The sequence below is a fragment of the Camelina sativa genome, chromosome 20 (genome assembly GCF_030686135.1).
Source record: "Camelina sativa cultivar CO46 ecotype springtype chromosome 20, ASM3068613v1".
NCBI classification, from domain to species: domain Eukaryota; kingdom Viridiplantae; phylum Streptophyta; class Magnoliopsida; order Brassicales; family Brassicaceae; genus Camelina; species Camelina sativa.
The window spans coordinates 4,347,836-4,366,856 of record NC_141899.1 but is presented as its reverse complement, the minus strand read 5'-3'; the positions used below and the strand labels follow the sequence as shown (position 1 = coordinate 4,366,856).

The 19,021-nt window shown below is 31.5% G+C and overlaps 3 protein-coding genes across 5 annotated transcripts; all 3 read left to right on the top strand.

Moving 5' to 3' along the window:
• The first annotated feature begins 1,374 nt into the window (after positions 1 to 1,374).
• Positions 1,375 to 2,759, top strand: LOC147918461 (uncharacterized). 2 transcript variants are annotated; one of them, XR_015592934.1, is made up of 2 exons: positions 1,375 to 2,207; positions 2,323 to 2,759. XR_015592934.1 is itself a non-coding variant. In XM_087505133.1 (2 exons), the coding sequence occupies exons 1-2, from the start codon at positions 1,855 to 1,857 to the stop codon at positions 2,601 to 2,603; spliced, it is 627 nt and encodes a 208-aa protein (XP_087361259.1). In that variant the 5' UTR covers positions 1,375 to 1,854; the 3' UTR covers positions 2,604 to 2,759. The 2 variants fall into 2 exon arrangements, 1 of the variants encoding a protein (XP_087361259.1); XM_087505133.1 differs by having other exon boundaries at positions 2,330 to 2,759.
• A 2,256-nt stretch (positions 2,760 to 5,015) lies between these two features.
• Positions 5,016 to 8,213, top strand: LOC104769316 (putative receptor-like protein kinase At1g80640). Of its 2 annotated transcripts, none has more exons than XM_010493490.3 (10): positions 5,016 to 5,531; positions 5,920 to 6,078; positions 6,298 to 6,536; positions 6,646 to 6,778; positions 6,864 to 6,927; positions 7,031 to 7,127; positions 7,223 to 7,322; positions 7,441 to 7,559; positions 7,643 to 7,732; positions 7,842 to 8,213. In XM_010493490.3, the coding sequence occupies exons 1-10, from the start codon at positions 5,396 to 5,398 to the stop codon at positions 7,992 to 7,994; spliced, it is 1,290 nt and encodes a 429-aa protein (XP_010491792.2). In that variant the 5' UTR covers positions 5,016 to 5,395; the 3' UTR covers positions 7,995 to 8,213. The 2 variants fall into 2 exon arrangements, with proteins under 2 accessions (XP_010491792.2, XP_019097556.2); XM_019242011.2 differs by having other exon boundaries at positions 5,524 to 5,820.
• Positions 8,214 to 15,571: 7,358 nt separating this feature from the next.
• On the top strand, positions 15,572 to 18,641 carry LOC147918460 (uncharacterized). Its single transcript, XM_087505810.1, has 2 exons — positions 15,572 to 15,630; positions 17,765 to 18,641. Exons 1-2 carry the CDS (start codon positions 15,572 to 15,574, stop codon positions 18,639 to 18,641), a joined length of 936 nt encoding a protein of 311 aa, XP_087361936.1.
• The last annotated feature ends 380 nt before the right edge of the window (positions 18,642 to 19,021 follow it).

Sequence of the window (19,021 nt, the reverse complement as noted above, 5' to 3'; positions counted from 1 at the left end):
TGCATCTCATGTTGCTAGCTTGTTCTTTAGGGAAGTTGTTCGATTGCATGGCATACCTAAGACTATAGTTTCTGACCGTGATACTAAGTTCCTTAGTTATTTTTGGAAAACTTTGTGGTCTAAGTTAGGAACTAGATTGCTTTTCTCTACTACATGTCATCCGCAAACAGATGGTCAAACTGAAGTTGTCAATAGAACCTTGTCCACATTGTTGTGTGTGCTTATCAAGAAGAACCTTAAGACTTGGGAGGATTGCTTGCCGCATGTAGAATTTGCTTATAATCATTCTATGCATTCCGCGACTAAGTTTTCTCCATTTGAAATTGTTTATGGGTTCAACCCCACTTCTCCTTTGGATCTAATGCCTTTACCTTTGAGTGTGAGAACAAGTCTTGATGGCAAGAAAAAGGCCGATTTAGTTAAACAGGTTCACAAAAAGGCTAAGGAGAATTTGGAGGCCCGGACGAAGCTGTATGAGAAGTATGCGAACAGAGGGCGTAGAGAAGTCATCTTCAATGAGGGTGATCAAGTGTGGGTTCATCTTCGGAAGGAGCGTTTCCCGGAGGAGCGAGCATCCAAGCTAATGCCGAGGATTGATGGACCATTCACAGTGCTCAAAAGAATCAGCAACAATGCCTACCAACTCGACCTCCAAGGTAAGTACAAAGTTAGTGGCAGTTTTAACGTTTCTGATCTTCTTCCTTATTGTGCAGATAATTCGGATTTGAGGTCAAATCCTTTTCAAGTGGGAGAGGATGATGAGACCATGGACAGCTCCACTCAACCACACGAACATGAGGAGCAGCTTGAACCAGAGGAAGCACCGGAGGAGCAGCTTGAACCAGAGGAAGCAGCGGAGGAGCAGCTTGTACCAGCAGAAGCAGCGGAGGATGCACTAATCGTTATGGCGGGTCCTATAACAAGGTCACGGTCCAAGAGGTTCAACCAAGCTATCAGTGGACTACTCAAGGAGCTGGACAAGAACCAAGAAGACATGGCTCAAACCACTATGACGTTGCTCACAACTCAAGGTGCTCGGTAAAGGGTAAAATGTTGCTTTGGTGCTCTTTTTCCCTTGGTCAAGTTTTGTCCCATTGGGTTTTCTTGACAAGGTTTTTAATGAGGCCTAAGTAACATTTTCAAGCCCCTTTGCCAGCCCAATTCGTGGTCCAAGGTTCCCCACAAAAGACTTGGCCCATTTTCTATCTCTTTCTCATTCAAACTTTGCATTTATTGCTTTGTAATTTCCAAGACTTTGTGCATGAGCTTGCATGAGTGTGGACTCTTGCATGAGCTCCACCTCTTCTCTTCTAGATCCTTCTCCTTCGTCCCCCTTCTCCTATTTAAAGACCTTGTATCTCTTCTTTGTTTTTCATCAAACATTTTAATCAAAAACCTTTCTTTTACTTGTTTGATCTGAGAAGTGTGTAATATCTTCTCAACTTGTTTTCTTCTTAGTGTGTAATATCTAAGTTGAACTCGAGCTTGAAGTCTAAGAGATTTTCATCTCTCTTGGAAGTTCACTTCAATCCCCCTTTCTATCCGCTGCATCATTTCACCATTTCATCTCTTTCAATCCGCTGCATAATCAACCCCCTTCACCTTCCATTTGTCCGATCTATTGCATCTTTGGTCTCTTGATCTTCATCAGTCCGATCCATCTCCTTCAAAGCCTTGCAAAGTGTGTTCTTGGGAGCAGATTCCTCTCCAGGAGTCTATCACTAAAGAAGGGTGTGGTGTGTCTCTAGAACGATCTGAACCCATTTGCATCAGACTCAAAACCCTAATCCCATTTCACTGCCTCCTCTTGTGACTCTTCCTCATTGTCAGACTCAGATTGTCACCAACGTGGCCATGTCCTCTTCTTCTCCTGAGGAAGACGACTGTGTTGTGGCTGTCAAGTTCTTGGGACCTCAACTCAGCCTGTGTAAGGGCTCCAAATGGACCAACATCAGAATCAAAGACCCCAGTTTCTTCACTTCCCATGTTATGTATTCTCAAAGAGATCAGATGTTCTCATTGCCCGCTTCTGGATGCGACCACATGGCATCCTGGGATCTCAAGGACGACCCCAAGCTGCAAAAGTTGCATTTTCAAAACCTTCCCAGGTTGACACAGACAGAAAAGGAGCTTTTGTTTTCGTGCTACAGGACTCCATACTTAGTAGAGTCATCAGACGGAGAAACTTTCCTTGTTATTTGGTACAGGTATGTATGGTAGACATGACCTAAGAGTCATCACTCCATAGACTTTTGTTTGTTTTAGTTTCAAGTAATATTATCATACAATATTAATAACAGTGTTACAATATGGAAACCAAAGGTTTTAGGGTGTTCAGGATAGGCAAGGAAGGAAAAGCTACTTACACTGAAGACATTGGAGATATCTGCATTTTTCTTTCAAAGTCTGAGCCTTTCTGTCTCCATGGTAACTCCGTCCCTGAACTCAAGGGAAGCTACATCTATTACCTCGATGTCCACGAGTCGAGTCAGGTGTTGGAGTTGGGAGGTTTCAGCCTCCGCAGAGCTGATAGCTATGCAGACTTCTCAGACCATCACACGATCAAGGTCCCTTACATGTTCCCACCTCAACCTATGCAATGAATTATCATTGTTTTTTGTGTTTTTTTGCTGTTTGCTTGTGGCTACTCATTTGGATTTGAGTTAAGACAGCTACTTTCTATTTTTCCTTTTGGTCTCAAACCCGATATGAAATGCTTTTCTTTTTTCCGTCAACAATATCTAACTGTGGTGTATGGATACTGTTTTGCACCCTACAAACAGACTAGAAGATGATATATTGTCGTATGATCTAACTGTGGTGTATGGATACTGTCGTATGATCTTATGCCTTGCGTCTTGTAAAAGTTATACATTTTGCATACATGAGGTTCTACTAGGGCAGAGAACAGCCGAGTGTGTCGAATGCTGCATTCATCATAATCATGGTTCATCATCAGGTTTCAGTTCTAGTAAGGAAACACTTTCTATTCATACTGAGAAGTGAAAATGCATGTTTTCATCTGTATATGGTTCATAGTAATGCATGATCAGTGTTTTAAAAGTTGATTGAGGGTTTACCACATAATTTTCTTAATTGTCTCCATATATAAACACACAAAAACCCTTTGCTAAACACCCAAAAACCAAAAATATTTCTTTATGACCTGAGAATCTCTCTTGTGCTCACCCCAAAAATCATTGATAAAAAAACAAAGAAAAACAGAACACAAGAATAAGAAAACAGAGAGATGAACAAGAACAGAGTAACAACACCAAAAGAAACTTGGACTAGTAATCAAAAGTACTAACCAATCAATAAATCGTGCAACAGATGTGTTTCATAACATAATGGAATCACATTAATCACCAGTTTATTTGACGAGAGTTTCGTTTGATATTATTACACTGAAAACGATTCAAGCTGTTCTATCCAGATGAGAGAGTAATCATAAAATGGTACACTAACTTGTGGGTCAAGGAAATAGAAGCACACGAAATTAATTGAAGAGGAAAAAATATTTGTCGATTTCTGGTATATGATTAAGGACAAATCAAGACGCATAATTAAAAAGGTTAATAGAGTGGCCTTAATGGGATTTTGGAAAGAAATACTATATTTAAATGTCTCGAGACAAACCCATTGGTCACCTAACATGTGATAGAGTAGTTTCCTAACATTGGACTTATTTACAGAACAACAACAACTAACTGAAATATTTTGAAGTAAAAAATACGAATATGGATAAGGTAGGTCGGGTGTCCAATCTGAAGTATTCATGCATGACAAGAAATTAATATTCGCTAATTGGATTGATAAAGAGAAAGCGAATTCGCCATGCTGTTTATATAATAAACTCTACAAATTGCTAATTTAATCGGAGTAAAAGGAAAACGTATTCGTCATGGATCTCAGTTTAAACGTGATAATACTTCGTTTGGAAGAAAAAATTAAAGTCCATTTGAGTGTTTGACAAAATCTTTTGTAGAGTGAATGTGGGGAAAACATACGCTCCCAAAAAACACCGAACACTTAAAAGCTTTTGAAGTATAGGAGTAGTCTAAATCACATAATACATATATAAAAAAAAAAAAAATAATAATAAGTTGATTACATTATACGAGAGAGTGTTAAGTGTATGTATGTAATGTATAATGTATTGCTTACACGCTTTGTAAATTTAACAGACAAACTAATTAAAATCTACATCAATAACAATTTTATATAATCTTAACCTCCATAGTTAGAGGAATCTTATTAGTAAGTTCAGTGGTCTCCACATGGATGGTTCATGGTTTGCAACAGTAATCTCTTGGTTCTTCTACCCATCGCTTGTCTGAAAAGTGTGAAGAAACATATAAACCAGGTGTTTTCCAGCTTTTTGTTTAGATTCTACAACAAAAGCTTTTATATTTTTACTTTTGTTTTACTTTTTTTTTTTTTGATAAAGTACTTGAAAAGTCAAGTCTATAGTATAACACTTTTTCTTAGACTTTAACCTATTTCAATTTTGAATAATAAGAAGCCAGAAGAATAAAATTTTGATTTATTGTATATGCACTATATTTTTATTTTATTTTTGATTGGTTAGACCTTTTTATCATCAAAATTGTAAATGGTTTTTGCACGAATGTCGTGTGAATTGATGAATGAATTTCAAATATTGACAGTTTCAAAATTCAAATGGTAAATATAAAGAGAGTATCGACTCCTTTTTAATTGTTTTTTTTTCTTCTCTTTTTTTCACAAGGTTCATATCTACTAGACTCTAAATTAATTTGGATTAAGATTATCATTAATTAATTTTATGTGTTTACTATCAAAATCTATTTCACTCAACTTTACCCAAAAAGGAAGTATTTTAAGAGTTTTTTATTGACTGAAATTGATACATGTTTGGACTAATTTACACAATCAACAAAACATATTTTAACCTCACACAATATATTTTATTGATTATGTATAACATCTTCTATTCATGGCATGTATATATTTTGTCTACACATACATTAGTTACGATATATATTTTTGCCTTAATCACCCGAAAATTATTTTCTCTATCCGGACGATATTATTATTTCTTTATGGTAACTAACTGCTCCACCTTAAGAGAGTTTCGTCTGAATCCTCTTTGTCTCTTTCTTTTTACCATTTTCTTGCTCAGAGCTCTCTCTCTTCAACTATGGTTATATAGGAAAGTAAATATTTTCTCAAATCTCTCTTTCTCTCTCTCTCTCTCGTTCAAACTTTCAAACACATTCTTGGTCTTTTCTTGAATTACTCAATTTTCTTCTCTCTTCTTCAAAATAATGTCTCCTCTCTAAGAGAACTCCAATTCAAAATCTGTGGGTTCTTGAAAGTAACTTTTTTTGTTTTATCCTTTGGAAAGAAAGAAATGAGACAATTAGTTATTACAGCTCTTGTTTTACTACAAGGTTATGTTCTTCATCAATCCACATGTGTTGTGTCCCTCACTTCACAACACTCTCTTCCTCCTCAACCTTCTGCTTTCACTCCTGGCTTATCTCCTGGTAAATTAGTTTCTTTCTTCCTTCTTTTTTTCCTCTTCAATTTTAGGGTTACTCCCACATTTTAATTCGGGATGAAAATTCGAAAATTTTAGAAGAAGAAAGAAACAGATTCTAGTTGCTTTTAATGATTAATGCTATTTTGTTGTTCGTTAAAGTAGAAAAATTTCGAACTTTCTTTGTAAAGGTTTTAGCTTTTGTGGAGTTTTCTCTTATGGGTCACAAGAATTTGTTCTCCGTACTCACATCCTTTTCATGTCCTCCATTGTAACGCTTATCTCTTTGCCATAAAGTTCGAACTTTTCACTTCAATTTGTTTTTTTTTTTTGGTCTGCAAAGTTTCCAAATTTTCTTGAATCTGAAGGCTTTTTTTTTTGGTTTGGTTGATCAGGTTATAATAAGGGAGAGAAGGGATTGCATAAACAAGATAGTAACAACAACATGAGACTCGTTATTTTACTTGCAGCTGCTTTTTCCGTTGTTGGTATAATATTAGTTTGCTGTCTGCTTTATTGGGTTTGCCACAGGAGAAGGAACCTTAAGGGCTCAGGTAATTTCTCTTCCTAGTTACATTTCTTTTTGTTCATGTTCTTGTTGGTTTATGACCATAATCTTGAAACCCATGATGAATCTTGATAGCTAATTAATTAAACTTTGAAGCTGTTTTGTTAATTCTGTCTCTGTGTTCTTACCTCAATGAAACTATGAAACTTATCTTACCTACATTTTTCTGAGCATGGTCTTTAATGTGTCAATTTTTGTTTTGAAGGCTGTGGATGTAGTGGATTCACATCCTCAAAAACACTAGATAAGAAAACTACAAAGCAGGGAATGGTGTCGCTGATGGATTACGATATGATAGAAAAGGGAACTAGTGGTTTTAAGGAGAGTAACATTTTGGGTCAAGGTGGGTTTGGGTGTGTATATATAGCCACATTAGAAAACAACACTCAAGCTGCGGTTAAGAAGCTAGACTGTGCCAATGAAGAAGCAGCTAAGGAATTTAAGGTGCAATTCTTTTCTTCCATATGCATTTTTTGCAATGGAGTTCGTTAGTTAGTTAGATAACCAAAATGTTCATCTTCCTGAGTATGTTTTATTTCTGTGAGATTTGCAGAGTGAGGTTGAGATATTGAGTAAGCTCAAGCACCCGAATATAATATCGCTCTTAGGTTATAGCACGAATGATACTGCACGCTTTATCGTCTATGAGCTGATGCCAAACGTTTCTCTTGAATCTCACTTGCACGGTACAGAAGCTGATGAACATTTGTTATTCTTGTTGAAGTTGTGAGTATATAAAAATATTGAAACCTTTTTTTTTCAAGTTCTCAGGAGCTTCTCATGGTTCGACGATCACATGGCCTATGAGGATGAAGATTGCTCTTGATGTATCAAGGTGAGCATGATATCTCTCTCGTGTTTAATACTTGCAAACATTTCACAATCAGGATGACTAAAGCAACTGCTATGGTTCTTGTTTGTATTATTTTCTAAATCAGGGGATTAGAATATTTGCATGAACATTGTCATCCAGCGATTATTCACAGGGACTTGAAATCCTCCAACATATTATTGGATAGTAATTTCAATGCTAAGGTAAGCAGAACAATGTTTTAAAGTCGTAATGCTTCAGTCTCATATTCCTTTGTTTTTTTCTGTTTCATCAAGCTCTAGCTTTCTATGGAATGTAGATTTCAGATTTTGGTCTTGCTGTTGTTGATGGTCCAAAGAACAAGATCCATAAACTTTCAGGGACAGTTGGCTATGTTGCACCAGAGTATCTTCTAGACGGTAAACCCTGAATTAGTAATCTGTCGAGTCTTAAACATCCTTAAAAAGAAACTTGTTCTGTTCTTATGATAAGCATTTAATCCTCCTCATTACCATACTTTTTTTGTATGGTGAATAGGCAAATTGACAGAAAAGAGCGATGTGTATGCTTTTGGAGTAGTGTTGTTAGAGCTTTTACTTGGGAAAAAGCCTGTGGAGAAACTAGCTCCCGGTGAATGCCAATCCATCATCACTTGGGTACATACATTTATCGTCTCGACTCTTTCAAGACTTGGAAGATTGTCAAAAATCTTGAATTGTGTTTTTTATCCTTCTCTCAGGCAATGCCTTATCTCACTGATAGAACCAAGTTACCAGGCGTCATAGATCCTGCGATTAAAGACACAATGGATTTAAAACACCTTTACCAGGTACGTTTTTGCAAAAAAATTTGAAGGATTTAGTTTGTTTTTTGCAAAGTAGAGAGGTGGGTTTGATGAGATAAAGAGTTCAAGAGTTGTGATGTTAATATATGTGTAGGTAGCAGCAGTGGCGCTTTTGTGCGTGCAGCCAGAACCGAGTTACAGGCCATTGATTACAGACGTCTTGCATTCTCTTATACCTTTGGTTCCAATGGAACTTGGTGGAACCTTAAAAACCATCAAATCTACTTCTTCCATGGATCACTGTTAAGAAAACCGGGGGTTTTAAGAATCGGTTTAATATTGACCGGTAGGTGGTTTTGATGTGTATATTGGGTTAGAAGTTCTAACCGGAACATTACAATAACGAGTTTTTTCATCTTTGTATCCTTTTGAAATTCTTACTTGCACTATTGATGAACTCTTTTCCCGTCATGTAAATGAAAAGCGATTTATTAATTTTCAGACAAATGAGAACTATTTACTTTCAGTTTTCTTCTGTATTTGTCTATCCCATGGTATATATGTCTACTCAATTAGTAAATTATTGAACAACGCATTAACTGTAGGAACTGTTGATATATCTTTCGTTTGAACTCTCTTCATTCTACTAATAATTAATCAACAAGATGAACTATAGAGGGTATAGTTGAGATTGAGAACCGACCACATAAAAAAAGATCCGAAAAACAAAAAAAAATCCAAACGGCCGTACTTGAGTTTTAGTTTGAAATTGAGTTCGAGTCTAGATTGTGCTATTTGTTATAAATCTTATAAACATCAAATTTGGAGTTGATTGTTTTAATTTGAGTCTAAATTTTGTTTTTAAAGGTGATAGAAGAAACCTGTTTCCTGTGGTTTGTTAGTAATTCTCTCATCAGTTATGATGCGTATATACACAATTCTATTTTATAAATAGACAACTTAAGGCCTGGTTGGTAGATTTTAAATAGTTTCGGACAACACTACGATTTTACCTAAAACATAAATATTTTACTAAACTATAAAAGTTACTTTAACTAGCTTACCCTACTTCTGTAGTAGTCGGAATAAACAAACTGAATAACTCTTCTAGACTCAGAGCCGGCCAAAGGCCAGGCCAACGAAGCAATATGCCTGGATTGGATTGCGATTAAAGACACAATGGACTTAACTCCTAGCTTCTTCTAATCTGGAAATCTATATATAAATCTTTTAAGTACAACTTGGTTTCTACTTTTTTATTTGTATTTATTTACAAAGTTAATCCCTAAAATTTTTCCAAAATAGCATTATGTCAGATTTTGTTTTCTAAATATTTTACATTCAATTTCAACTAAAAAAATTTACAGCAATTAATATGGAAACAAAAACTTTGATATATTTAACCATACATTCTATTGTGTTTTGAAGATATTTTATCTTTGAATCCTTTGCAAACAAAAAAACAACAATTTGATTCCCATTTTGTTTTCTAAAACCTGTAACCTTTGATTCTGAACATAGGAAAATTTTCGATTCGCATTTGTTTAAATACTAGATTCGGACCAGCACGTATGTGCGGGGTTGATTTCAAAAATTAAGATTATTATCAGGTTTGCAATATTTATGTATGTGCAGGATAATGTTTATAAACATATTTTTAATGAATATTAATAACAATTATAATCTAAACTCTTATCAGTATAGCATTTGATATGTTATTATTATTTTAAACGAAAAGAATGATCATATATGTTTTGTTTTTTAGACAAAAAGTATAAACAACTACAATTTAAAAAAGTAAGACGAATATAGAATGTTTATATCTGGACAGAAAAACCGTCACGTCCCATATATGTCATGTTTATTATATTTCATAACTGTGATTTTAAAAATACTTTATCCATTTGAGATTGTATATTTTAGTCTAACATATAAAGAAATAGGTAGAAGATTTGGATGGGATATTCATACTTATGTACTTTTTGTTTGGATATTTAATTTTTACAAATTAGTGGACATTATACATTTTTTCTTTATATTTTTCAAAATAATCTATCAAATTGGATAAAATCTGCCATAATGATTAAAATTCCAAACTTGATGACCTAAATTGTATAGCGTTACAAACCCACATTGATAGACTTACTTTGTAATAGTTTTGCTATTTTTTTTTACTTGTCACCCAAAAACCACATGAGCAATGTTTGTATTCGCCGTGTTGAATTTGCAAAACCGTGGGTAACATGTATTTCAATAAAAAAAATTATCTATAAAATATGTCTTATGAGATTGGATAAGAGATTATTTTATGTTTTGATAGACTAAAACTAAGTAAGATATTCAAAAATACTCAAATTTATTCCATTCCAAATTGCTCGTACTCATGTTAGATTTTGAGAATAAAATATAGCTATTAAAAAAAAAAAATTGTAGCCTGTTACCCAAAATTTTATATATTCATATGTGAAAAGAAGTGAAACTATTCCCCTTTAAATTTGATATTTATTCATTAGTATTTATTAACAAAACTTTTCCTTATGCACTAACACAATTACGGTAATTATGTTGGTATGATAGGTTTTTTCGTTTTAGTTGGTGAGATAGCTTCTTTTTGCCCCAAAAAAAACTTGGTATGTTTAGTTCTATATTTACGCAATCAAATTAAAATTGATTTCTTTATGTTATTTAAAATTGATAATCATATTTCAAAAATTTTATCGTAGGTTATTGGTTTCGTATAAGTTTGGATATGCAGTTCTAACCAATACTCTAAAATATGTTTTGTTTGATTGCTGCAATTTAAGTAACATAAAAATTAAATGAAAAATAAACAAAAAGTCAATTTGCAATTTAAAAATAATTTTGTAAAATATATTAATACACATTTTGATTTTTTATATCACACATATATACACATATATACCTATGCTATATGTGTGGATGGTTACACAAGTCTACTATACAATTATATTAAGTAGAATCAATCACTTCAGAATTATATTCTTGATAATTAAAGTCCTTTGTCAATACTCCTTCACGTTTCACCTTACATGTTTTTTCTCCTTGATACCATATGTAGTAACAACATTTGTTCTTTTTACCGCCTGCAAACATATATATACATATAAATATTAAAATCATGTGTGACAAAAAAATATATAAATCATTAATAATTGGCATTTTCACGTATTTTTTTTGGTAGGAAGTACCTCCAGGTATCTATATTGGTATCTTCATGTATCATTAATAATATATAAAATGAAAATATCAATTTAAAATTTCAAATCTTAATTAAAGATATTACTATTTTCATAGTTATGATAGTCTTAAGATATAATTTCATAAAGATAAACAACACATTTTGTTGTTAAATGATTAGGATTTTGTCAACAATGATGTAAATGAGAACCCTTTTGAAAGATGAAAAATATTAGAATACTAAAAGCATAAAAACCTTAAAAGAGTAGTTCAAAATAGAACAAAAACGCCTCACATATATTTTCTTGAGTTAAACATGAATTTTTGAACTTTGTAAAAAAATAGAATTCAACATAAATTAGTTTCATATTAAAAAAGACTTAGAAAAGAAGTATGCATACTAAATACTTTATAAATTGAAACCATAGTTTATAATTGATAATTTTTTCATTATTTTATCTGATAAAACGACCTTCAATATATCTCCACTGGTTTGAAAAGCTTGACATCATGATTCGGATCTGCCATCGTTGGTAGCCATTTTAATATATAAAATTAGATATTTCAAGTAGGATCGGGTACAAAGCTCTTTGTCTAACGATGGTTATATTTATAGTGGAGGTCAGCGGTTCCATTAATAGGATAAATGCAATTGATACCATATGTTTTCAGAACAAAATTGTTAGTTTTGTTCCTATATTTACGATTTTTTGAATTGAAAATATCTATAATTTAGGTGATAGTAATTAATATTGTGTGCACATGGTAAGTAGATATATATTTCTAAAGATTTTGAATTTGATCCTAATGACTCATGGTTGATATTTAAATTCGTAACTGTTAAGATTCGGATTTTGGAAATTTTGAATGCTAATTATTGTTGTTTACTTGTTTGAATGCTAATTATTTTTGTATGTCGTAAATGTTGTTTACTTGTTTCCCTTTTTGTGCTACTAATTACATATATGTTTGGATACATGTTTACCTTATACAGTTCTTCTATTAATTGTATACTAGGTACTAACCTGCGCATAACCGGGGACTGAACATTTTTCTAATAAAAATTTGTAATAATTTATTTTATCATAATGTTATTTATAATAGTTTATGATTAAAAATTTAGTTTGCTTATATTATAATTTTTGTATTTTAAAAATGTTTATTGAAAACCTGTCAATAAAATATTTGTCTGTAATGAATAAAATTGTTTAAACTTTTGTCAACTAAACGCAATCCTTACTAACATGTAAAAAAGAACAACTAAGGGGGGTGTATTGAACTTGGTATTGTAGGAGATTTGTTGAGATTTTAATATTTTAGGATTTTGAGAGATTTGAGTGTAATTTTAGGAGATTTGGTTTTTGAATCTAGAATTTTAGGATTTGGTGAGATTTGAGATTTGATATTTGGTGAGATTTGGTTATTGGAATTTTAGGTGATTTTAGGATATTTATATAGTTAAAAAAAAAAAGAGATCGTACGCAAAATCTCATTTGTTGGCAAAGACAAGAAAATTGCACCTCATATAATGATCCATGTCTGTTGCTCGTGAAATCTGTAAGTGCCAGAAGAGTAATGAGTTACTTATCAGGAAGTTCCCTTTCAAGAGACTTGTTCGTGAGATTGCCCAAGATTTCAAGACTGATCTGCATTTCCAAAGCCATGCTGTGATTGCACTTTAGGAGGCTGCAGAAGCGTACCTTGTTGGTCTCTTTGAGGACACTAACGTTTGCCCCATTCATGCCAAGCGTGCCAAAAGACATTCAACTTGCACGCATGATCAGAGGACACTAACCTTTAAATCCCAAGGTTTTTTTCCATCATTCATGTTTCAATCTCCTCAAGCAAAAGAGTGTCATCATAGAAATAAACATAACCTAGAACTAATAGAGAATGGAATATGAAATAAGAGCTCAACAGCTTCTAAATTCGACAATGCTGTGGTTATAGAACATCAAACATACAAACAAAATACCTAAATCTGAAGTGAGAGCTTCTAACTTCAGCACTTCATGTTTAACAACATCATTCATGAATCAATCTCTGTTTTGTTTTTGTTCAATGGATCAAGGGAGAGAGAATGACGAGGAGGAAGAGAGAAGAGAGAGCTAAAGAGGTCTAGACTTTTAAGTCAATTGGGTTATCTCTCACGATGCAGTCTTTTTTTTTGGACATTTTTTTGTTTTGTTTTTAATTCTTTCAAATACCACCTTTCGTGGTGTGATTGTTTTGTTCTTATTTTCCAACTACAAAAGTATCCAAAATCACTCAAAATCCATTTTCAGTATTTTTTTTAAAATCTATTGTTTAGTTTGAATAACAGTGGATTTGATATGACTTTTAAAAATACTTGATTGAATAACAGAGTATTGTGAATGATTTTAGATGATTTTATATAAATTTCATTTTCAATAACATGGGATTTGAGAACATATTTTAAAATCCTAATTTGAATAATATGTGATTTTAACAAAACTCCAAAATCTTCCAAAATTCCAGTTTCAATACACCCCCGTAAGTATAGCTAGTAAAAGTTCTAAAAGTCTCTTTGAAAACAACATTTATTGTTTTTTTTTCTGTGGCTTCCTTTTCTTGTCTATAATAATTTTAATTATGGTGAAAATGTTTTTTTATAAAATTTGTAGCTGTATATTTTATTCGATTTGGTTTTTAAAATCTTACCTGTTAATTTTTTAAGTACGAATTAGTTTTGATTATAATTGATTTTTTTTACCTTTCTACAATTTATTTTATTTGATGTATTCCCGATTTTCATTTTTTAAATAATTTTATTTAATTAATTAATTAAATAATTAATTAATCTTAATTAAATTTTTAATGACATTGAATGTAATTTTTACACATTTTAAGGTTAGTTTCATATTTGTACTTCTCAATTAATATAGTAGGATAAAATTTGTAGTTGTAGATTTTATTTGATTAGATTTTTAAAATCTTAGCTGTTAATTTTTTTTTAAATACAGATTAGTTTTGATTCTAATAGATTTTTTTTATTTTTATTCTATTTAATGTATCCCCGATTTTCGTTTTTTTAATTAATTATATTTATTTAATTTATTTATTAATCTTAATTAAAAGTTTCTAATGGCAATTGAATGTAATTTTTTACACATTTAATGTTAGTTTTATATTTGTACTTCTCAATTAATATAGTAGGATGTTTGGCTCTGAGTTATATATATATCATTATTCTTTTTTAAATGACATTTCATGTAATAATCTCTTAATCTATGTCTATTTGTTAAAAATGCTTCCCTTTTAATAGTATAGATTATAATTAATATATATATATATATATAAACTTAATAAAATTTTAAAATATTACGAATATGTAAAAATAAAAAAAAGTTTAAGATAATATATAATATGGTTATATAGTAGATGAATTATATAAAAAGGACATGATGGAATTAATAAAATATCATTAAATTTGTGTTAACACGGGTTAAATCCTCATTTTATTATTTGTTAACACTACAAATATTTGAATATTTGACATATAAAATCAAATTGATTTGACCAAGATTATGTAAAATAATTAAATCATTAGGAAAAATGTGACTTAATCACAACGTATAATTTACTTATCATGTATTTAGATCCTTTATTTTGTTGTTACAATAATTAAAAATTAAAATAGAGTTTCAAACACTAAACAAAACAAACTAAATATAACAAACAAATGGTCATGAAGTATATTGCGGGCTACAAAATTAATATAAACGTTTAGCCGCACAAATGGCCGGAAAATTTAGTTATTCCTCTATTTACAAAACATAAGTATTTAATAAACTAATACAACATAAAATATAAATAATAATAAAAATTATATACACACGGTGTACCGCGGGATAAAATCTAGTTCGTATCATTATAGAAGTTTGCTATGGAAGACCTAGGTTGGAGGTTTATTCGTACCAAATACTCATCGTGTATCTCTGAGAAAGCCCATTACATTATTATGTTTCCTTCTGATGTATATGACCAGAAATGATTTTTGAACGCACTGACATTCAAATCATGTAAAAAAGTTGTTTTTGTTTTCTAGCTAAAGTTTGACAGCTATATAACCAACATATGAAATCAGATGCTAATAAAAGAATCAAGAAACTAATTACTTGTGTAGCCTTGTTTATTATGGGCGTAAAAATGACATGAACTTGATGATAACCATAAGATATCGAATTGCGATTATATGTCATTATTATTATACAAAGAGAGTATGAGCATTGCTTGGTAAATGGTAATGTTTCTGATTAGTGATATTGGCCTATTTCAACCTCTTCTTTTGACACCTTTTTATTAGGATTTTTCTTTGAACAGCCAAATTATTGTCATTCTGATTAGTGATATTAGCATATTTTAACCTCTTCTTTTGTCACCTTTTAATCAGGATTTTTCTTTGAACAGCCAAATTATTGTCATTTAGGTGTTTATAAAGAAATAGGTACATGAAAAAGTTGAAATGAGAATCTAAGACCATCTACATTGCACAACCTTTGTAGTTGTCTTAACATAAATTTAATTATAAAATATTGAGCGTTTGAAAGCTAACCAAAAATTTAGAATTCAAAGATTCCGATTTCGAAACCCAAAAACAAATCAAATTCGAGTTACTTGGATTCGCATCTCGGTAAAGGGCTTGGACTCAACGAAAACGGCATGATGGAACCGATTGAAGTCTCCGATGTAAATGAAAGCGATTCATATGTGAAATTCTTACAGTAAAACATCTATAAATTAATAAATTGGAACCATGACATTTTATTAATTTATAATGATATTAATTTATCTATAAATTAATATTTATTATTTTATAGTATTAATTAATAATTAACAATTTATAGAAATACATTTCAATTTTAAAAATTATTAGTTGAGACAATTTTAGCAAAAGAATATTAAACTTTAGGATATTATAAGTTTTATAGTTTTAGAATTGAATTTGTAATATTTATAAAACGTATTGACCATAATTATAAATACTATAAAAAATATCACTTATACACATGACATACATAAATTCAAATTTATCTATGGATAATAATATCAATTTTTGTATTTTAGTAGCCTAATGATATTTTAAAATATTAGTTATTTTATGACATGTTATTGAGTATTTTATATAATTATAGTTTGAAAATACAACAAATTGTTTTATAGATATGAGCTCTTGGAAAAATCAAAAATTTAAAGCATATATTATTATATCAGTATATCTATATGTAAAATTACATGATTATTAATTTATGATTGACTATATTTTACAAGGAAATTTCAAAAAAAAAAATATTATCTTATCAAATTTTGCTGTTTTTTACATTGACCCAAATTGGGACCAACAAAATTTATTAATTTATAGTATTTATTAATTTATAGAATATTAATTTAAGCAGTACTAGTGTGTAAATGAGTGTTTTTGTATTCTCATTTCATAAGGTGCTCATGTTGTTTTTAAGTTATCAACTTAGGATATTCCATCACTGATCAACATATGTGTTAAATTTATATTCCATCACTGATCATCTTATAATTTTATATTAAATATTAATTAATTAATATTGTAGATGATCAACATGATTATTCATCTAACTCATTTAACTAGATGGATTCATGGGTTGATCCATCCCAATTATTAAATGAGTTGAATCAACTCATAAACTCATCTAACTTTTAACTCATTCGATAATGAGTTGAATTGGTTTGGGTTAACCATTTTGACATCCCTAGTCAGTACACTATATGTGCAAACTGTCTATCATTGTTTACAAAGGATTATAAGAATAGCTTGGTTATTTATTTGTTTTGTCACTAAAAAATTAGTTAAAATACATTAATTTTAAAAATCCTTTTTTTTTAAAAAAATTATGGTAAAAAAACTATTTGAATTGAGTCAAAGTCTTACAAGACATTCAAAATATGCTTTTAATATTCTCTGATTCAAATTTAAACTAATATTTTTAAAACAAAGTTAAGGAAATCTATTTAGATTTATTCACGAAATATTTAAAAATTTATGTATAATATCCTTAATAAAATTTATATATAAGACGCCGCTCTACGCAAACCGGAATGAACTAATAACGTTGCTGCAAGTTTCTCTAAACAAAAAATAACGAAAAAAAGGCAATCATAATATGAGGTTACAAATATGTATATTTAGAAAACAAAAACTGCAAGTTTCTCTGTGCGTGTCTCTCTTTTAGACATGCTCACCATGTTTTTTCGGTGCATCTCTCTCTCTTTGGATTAATTGGCCTGTTGACTTTGTATGATTACCATCCGCATTCCCTGTTTACACATTGGTATTAGTTACAATAGGCTATAGTTGCGATTGATTCATGGTTATGTCACGTCTTAAAAATGAGCATTACTTTGTGGCTGAGATTTTATTATTTGTGGCCTCAAATTGAGTCTGATCATCACTACAAGAAATATGGGTATTGGTGACACACTGAAAATGCTACTATAGGACTTTGGTAGCGCTTTTATAAACGCTAGGACATGAGAAGATATAATAGCCTCCTACATATCGTAGCATTTTTAAAATGCTACGATAGTCGAACCTATTATAGCGCTAAACGTCAGCTATAAAATATTATTTTATATTATTTTATTAGTTCTATAAAATATTGTTTGTATCATATTATTTGTGCGGTAAAATATTGTTTTGTTCATTTTGTTAATGCTGCTGTAATGTATATTATTATGTTTTATATTTCAATTATTTGAAACCTATATTGCATAAAATATAAATTGTAAATTGATTCATAAATAAAATTAATATTACATTAAATTTATAAAACATACATTTTACATAGAATTATTATACCCAAAAGATACAAATGCTTGAATCAGCAACCAAGTTATAAAGGAAAAGAGGCAAATACATTTCTTCACCAAACCAAGTTGCATCGGTTACGGACCCAAAACGAATGGAAGTCTGCGTCTCCATGATGATCTAATCCCGGTTGCATCGGTTACGGACCCAAAACGAATCCCTCTTCCTCCTCTTGTCACTCTGCCTCAATGCCAAACCCAAATTATCACCAACGTGTCCATGTCCTCATCTTCTCCAGAGGATGAGGATTGTGTCGTGGCTGTCAAGTTCTTGGGACCTCAAGTCAGCTTTTGCAGACCGGCTCATAGCAACTCTGAGTGGATCAACATCAGAATCTCAAACCCCTGCTTCTCCTCCTCCCGTGTTATGTTTTCCGAGAAACATAACAAGTTTTGTATAACCGGATCTGGAGGCCACCTTATTGGATCATGGTATCTCGGCAAATACAACGATCCCGAGCTGCAGACTGTGCACTTCAAAAAACTTCCCAAGCTGAATAAGGCCAAACGCAAGCTTTTGCATTCTTGCTACATGAGCGAATATTTGGTGGAGTCACGATCCACAGGCGAAACTTTCATCGTCAAGTGCTACAAGAAGAACGCCAAGATCGTCGACGGTATTGCGAAAATGGAAACAAAGGCTTTAATGGAAGGAAACGAGGAAGGAAACGCTGTTTACACTAGAGACATCGGAGATATCGTCATGTTCCTCTCATATTCCGAACCTTTTTGTGTCCCTGCTAGATACTTACCCCACGAGATCGATGAAAGCGTTGCCGCAATCTTGGATGTTGACGAATTGGCATTAGTCAGCATATATGAAGACATCATCGAAAATGAAACAGATAGAAGAATCATGTCCCCTTACTTTATTCCACCTCAGTTTATAGACTAGTTTGTCTGAAATATAGTTTGAGTCTAGATTCTGTCTTTTGGTTTTTAATCTTTCAAAGTTCAAATTTGGAATTGAGTGTTTTAATTTGAGTCTAAATGTTGTTTCTTTAGGTCCGTGATAGAAGAAAATCTGTTTCCTGTGCTTTCTTAGGAATTCTCTTATCGTATGCACAGTTCTATTATATAATAGACAAAGTAAGTGGAAACACTGAAGAGAGCTTAACAGAGTCAAAAACGTTGCAACGAACTTAATCAGTAGATAACATCAGTTTAAACATCTACTAATGAAGAGTAGAATTGTGTACAGTGTACAATGTTCAAAATTAACTGAAAGTTTAAAACAGAGATCATCGGGGTCGGTTTAATTAAACGTCAAGAAAA

Bases quoted from the DNA above. Each gene is read 5' to 3' on its own strand.
- LOC104769316 (XM_010493490.3), top strand. From the start codon at position 5,396: ATGAGACAATTAGTTATTACAGCTCTTGTTTTACTACAAGGTTATGTT. The intron at 6,779-6,863 runs GTACAGAAGCTG...TCAAGTTCTCAG, and splicing joins TCTTGAATCTCACTTGCACG to GAGCTTCTCATGGTTCGACG. The intron at 6,928-7,030 runs GTGAGCATGATA...TTTCTAAATCAG, and splicing joins ATTGCTCTTGATGTATCAAG to GGGATTAGAATATTTGCATG.
- LOC147918460 (XM_087505810.1), top strand. From the start codon at position 15,572: ATGGAACCGATTGAAGTCTCCGATGTAAATGAAAGCGATTCATATGTG. The intron at 15,631-17,764 runs GTAAAACATCTA...TGCTTGAATCAG, and splicing joins TCATATGTGAAATTCTTACA to CAACCAAGTTATAAAGGAAA.
- LOC147918461 (XM_087505133.1), top strand. From the start codon at position 1,855: ATGTCCTCTTCTTCTCCTGAGGAAGACGACTGTGTTGTGGCTGTCAAG. The intron at 2,208-2,329 runs GTATGTATGGTA...CAAAGGTTTTAG, and splicing joins TTCCTTGTTATTTGGTACAG to GGTGTTCAGGATAGGCAAGG.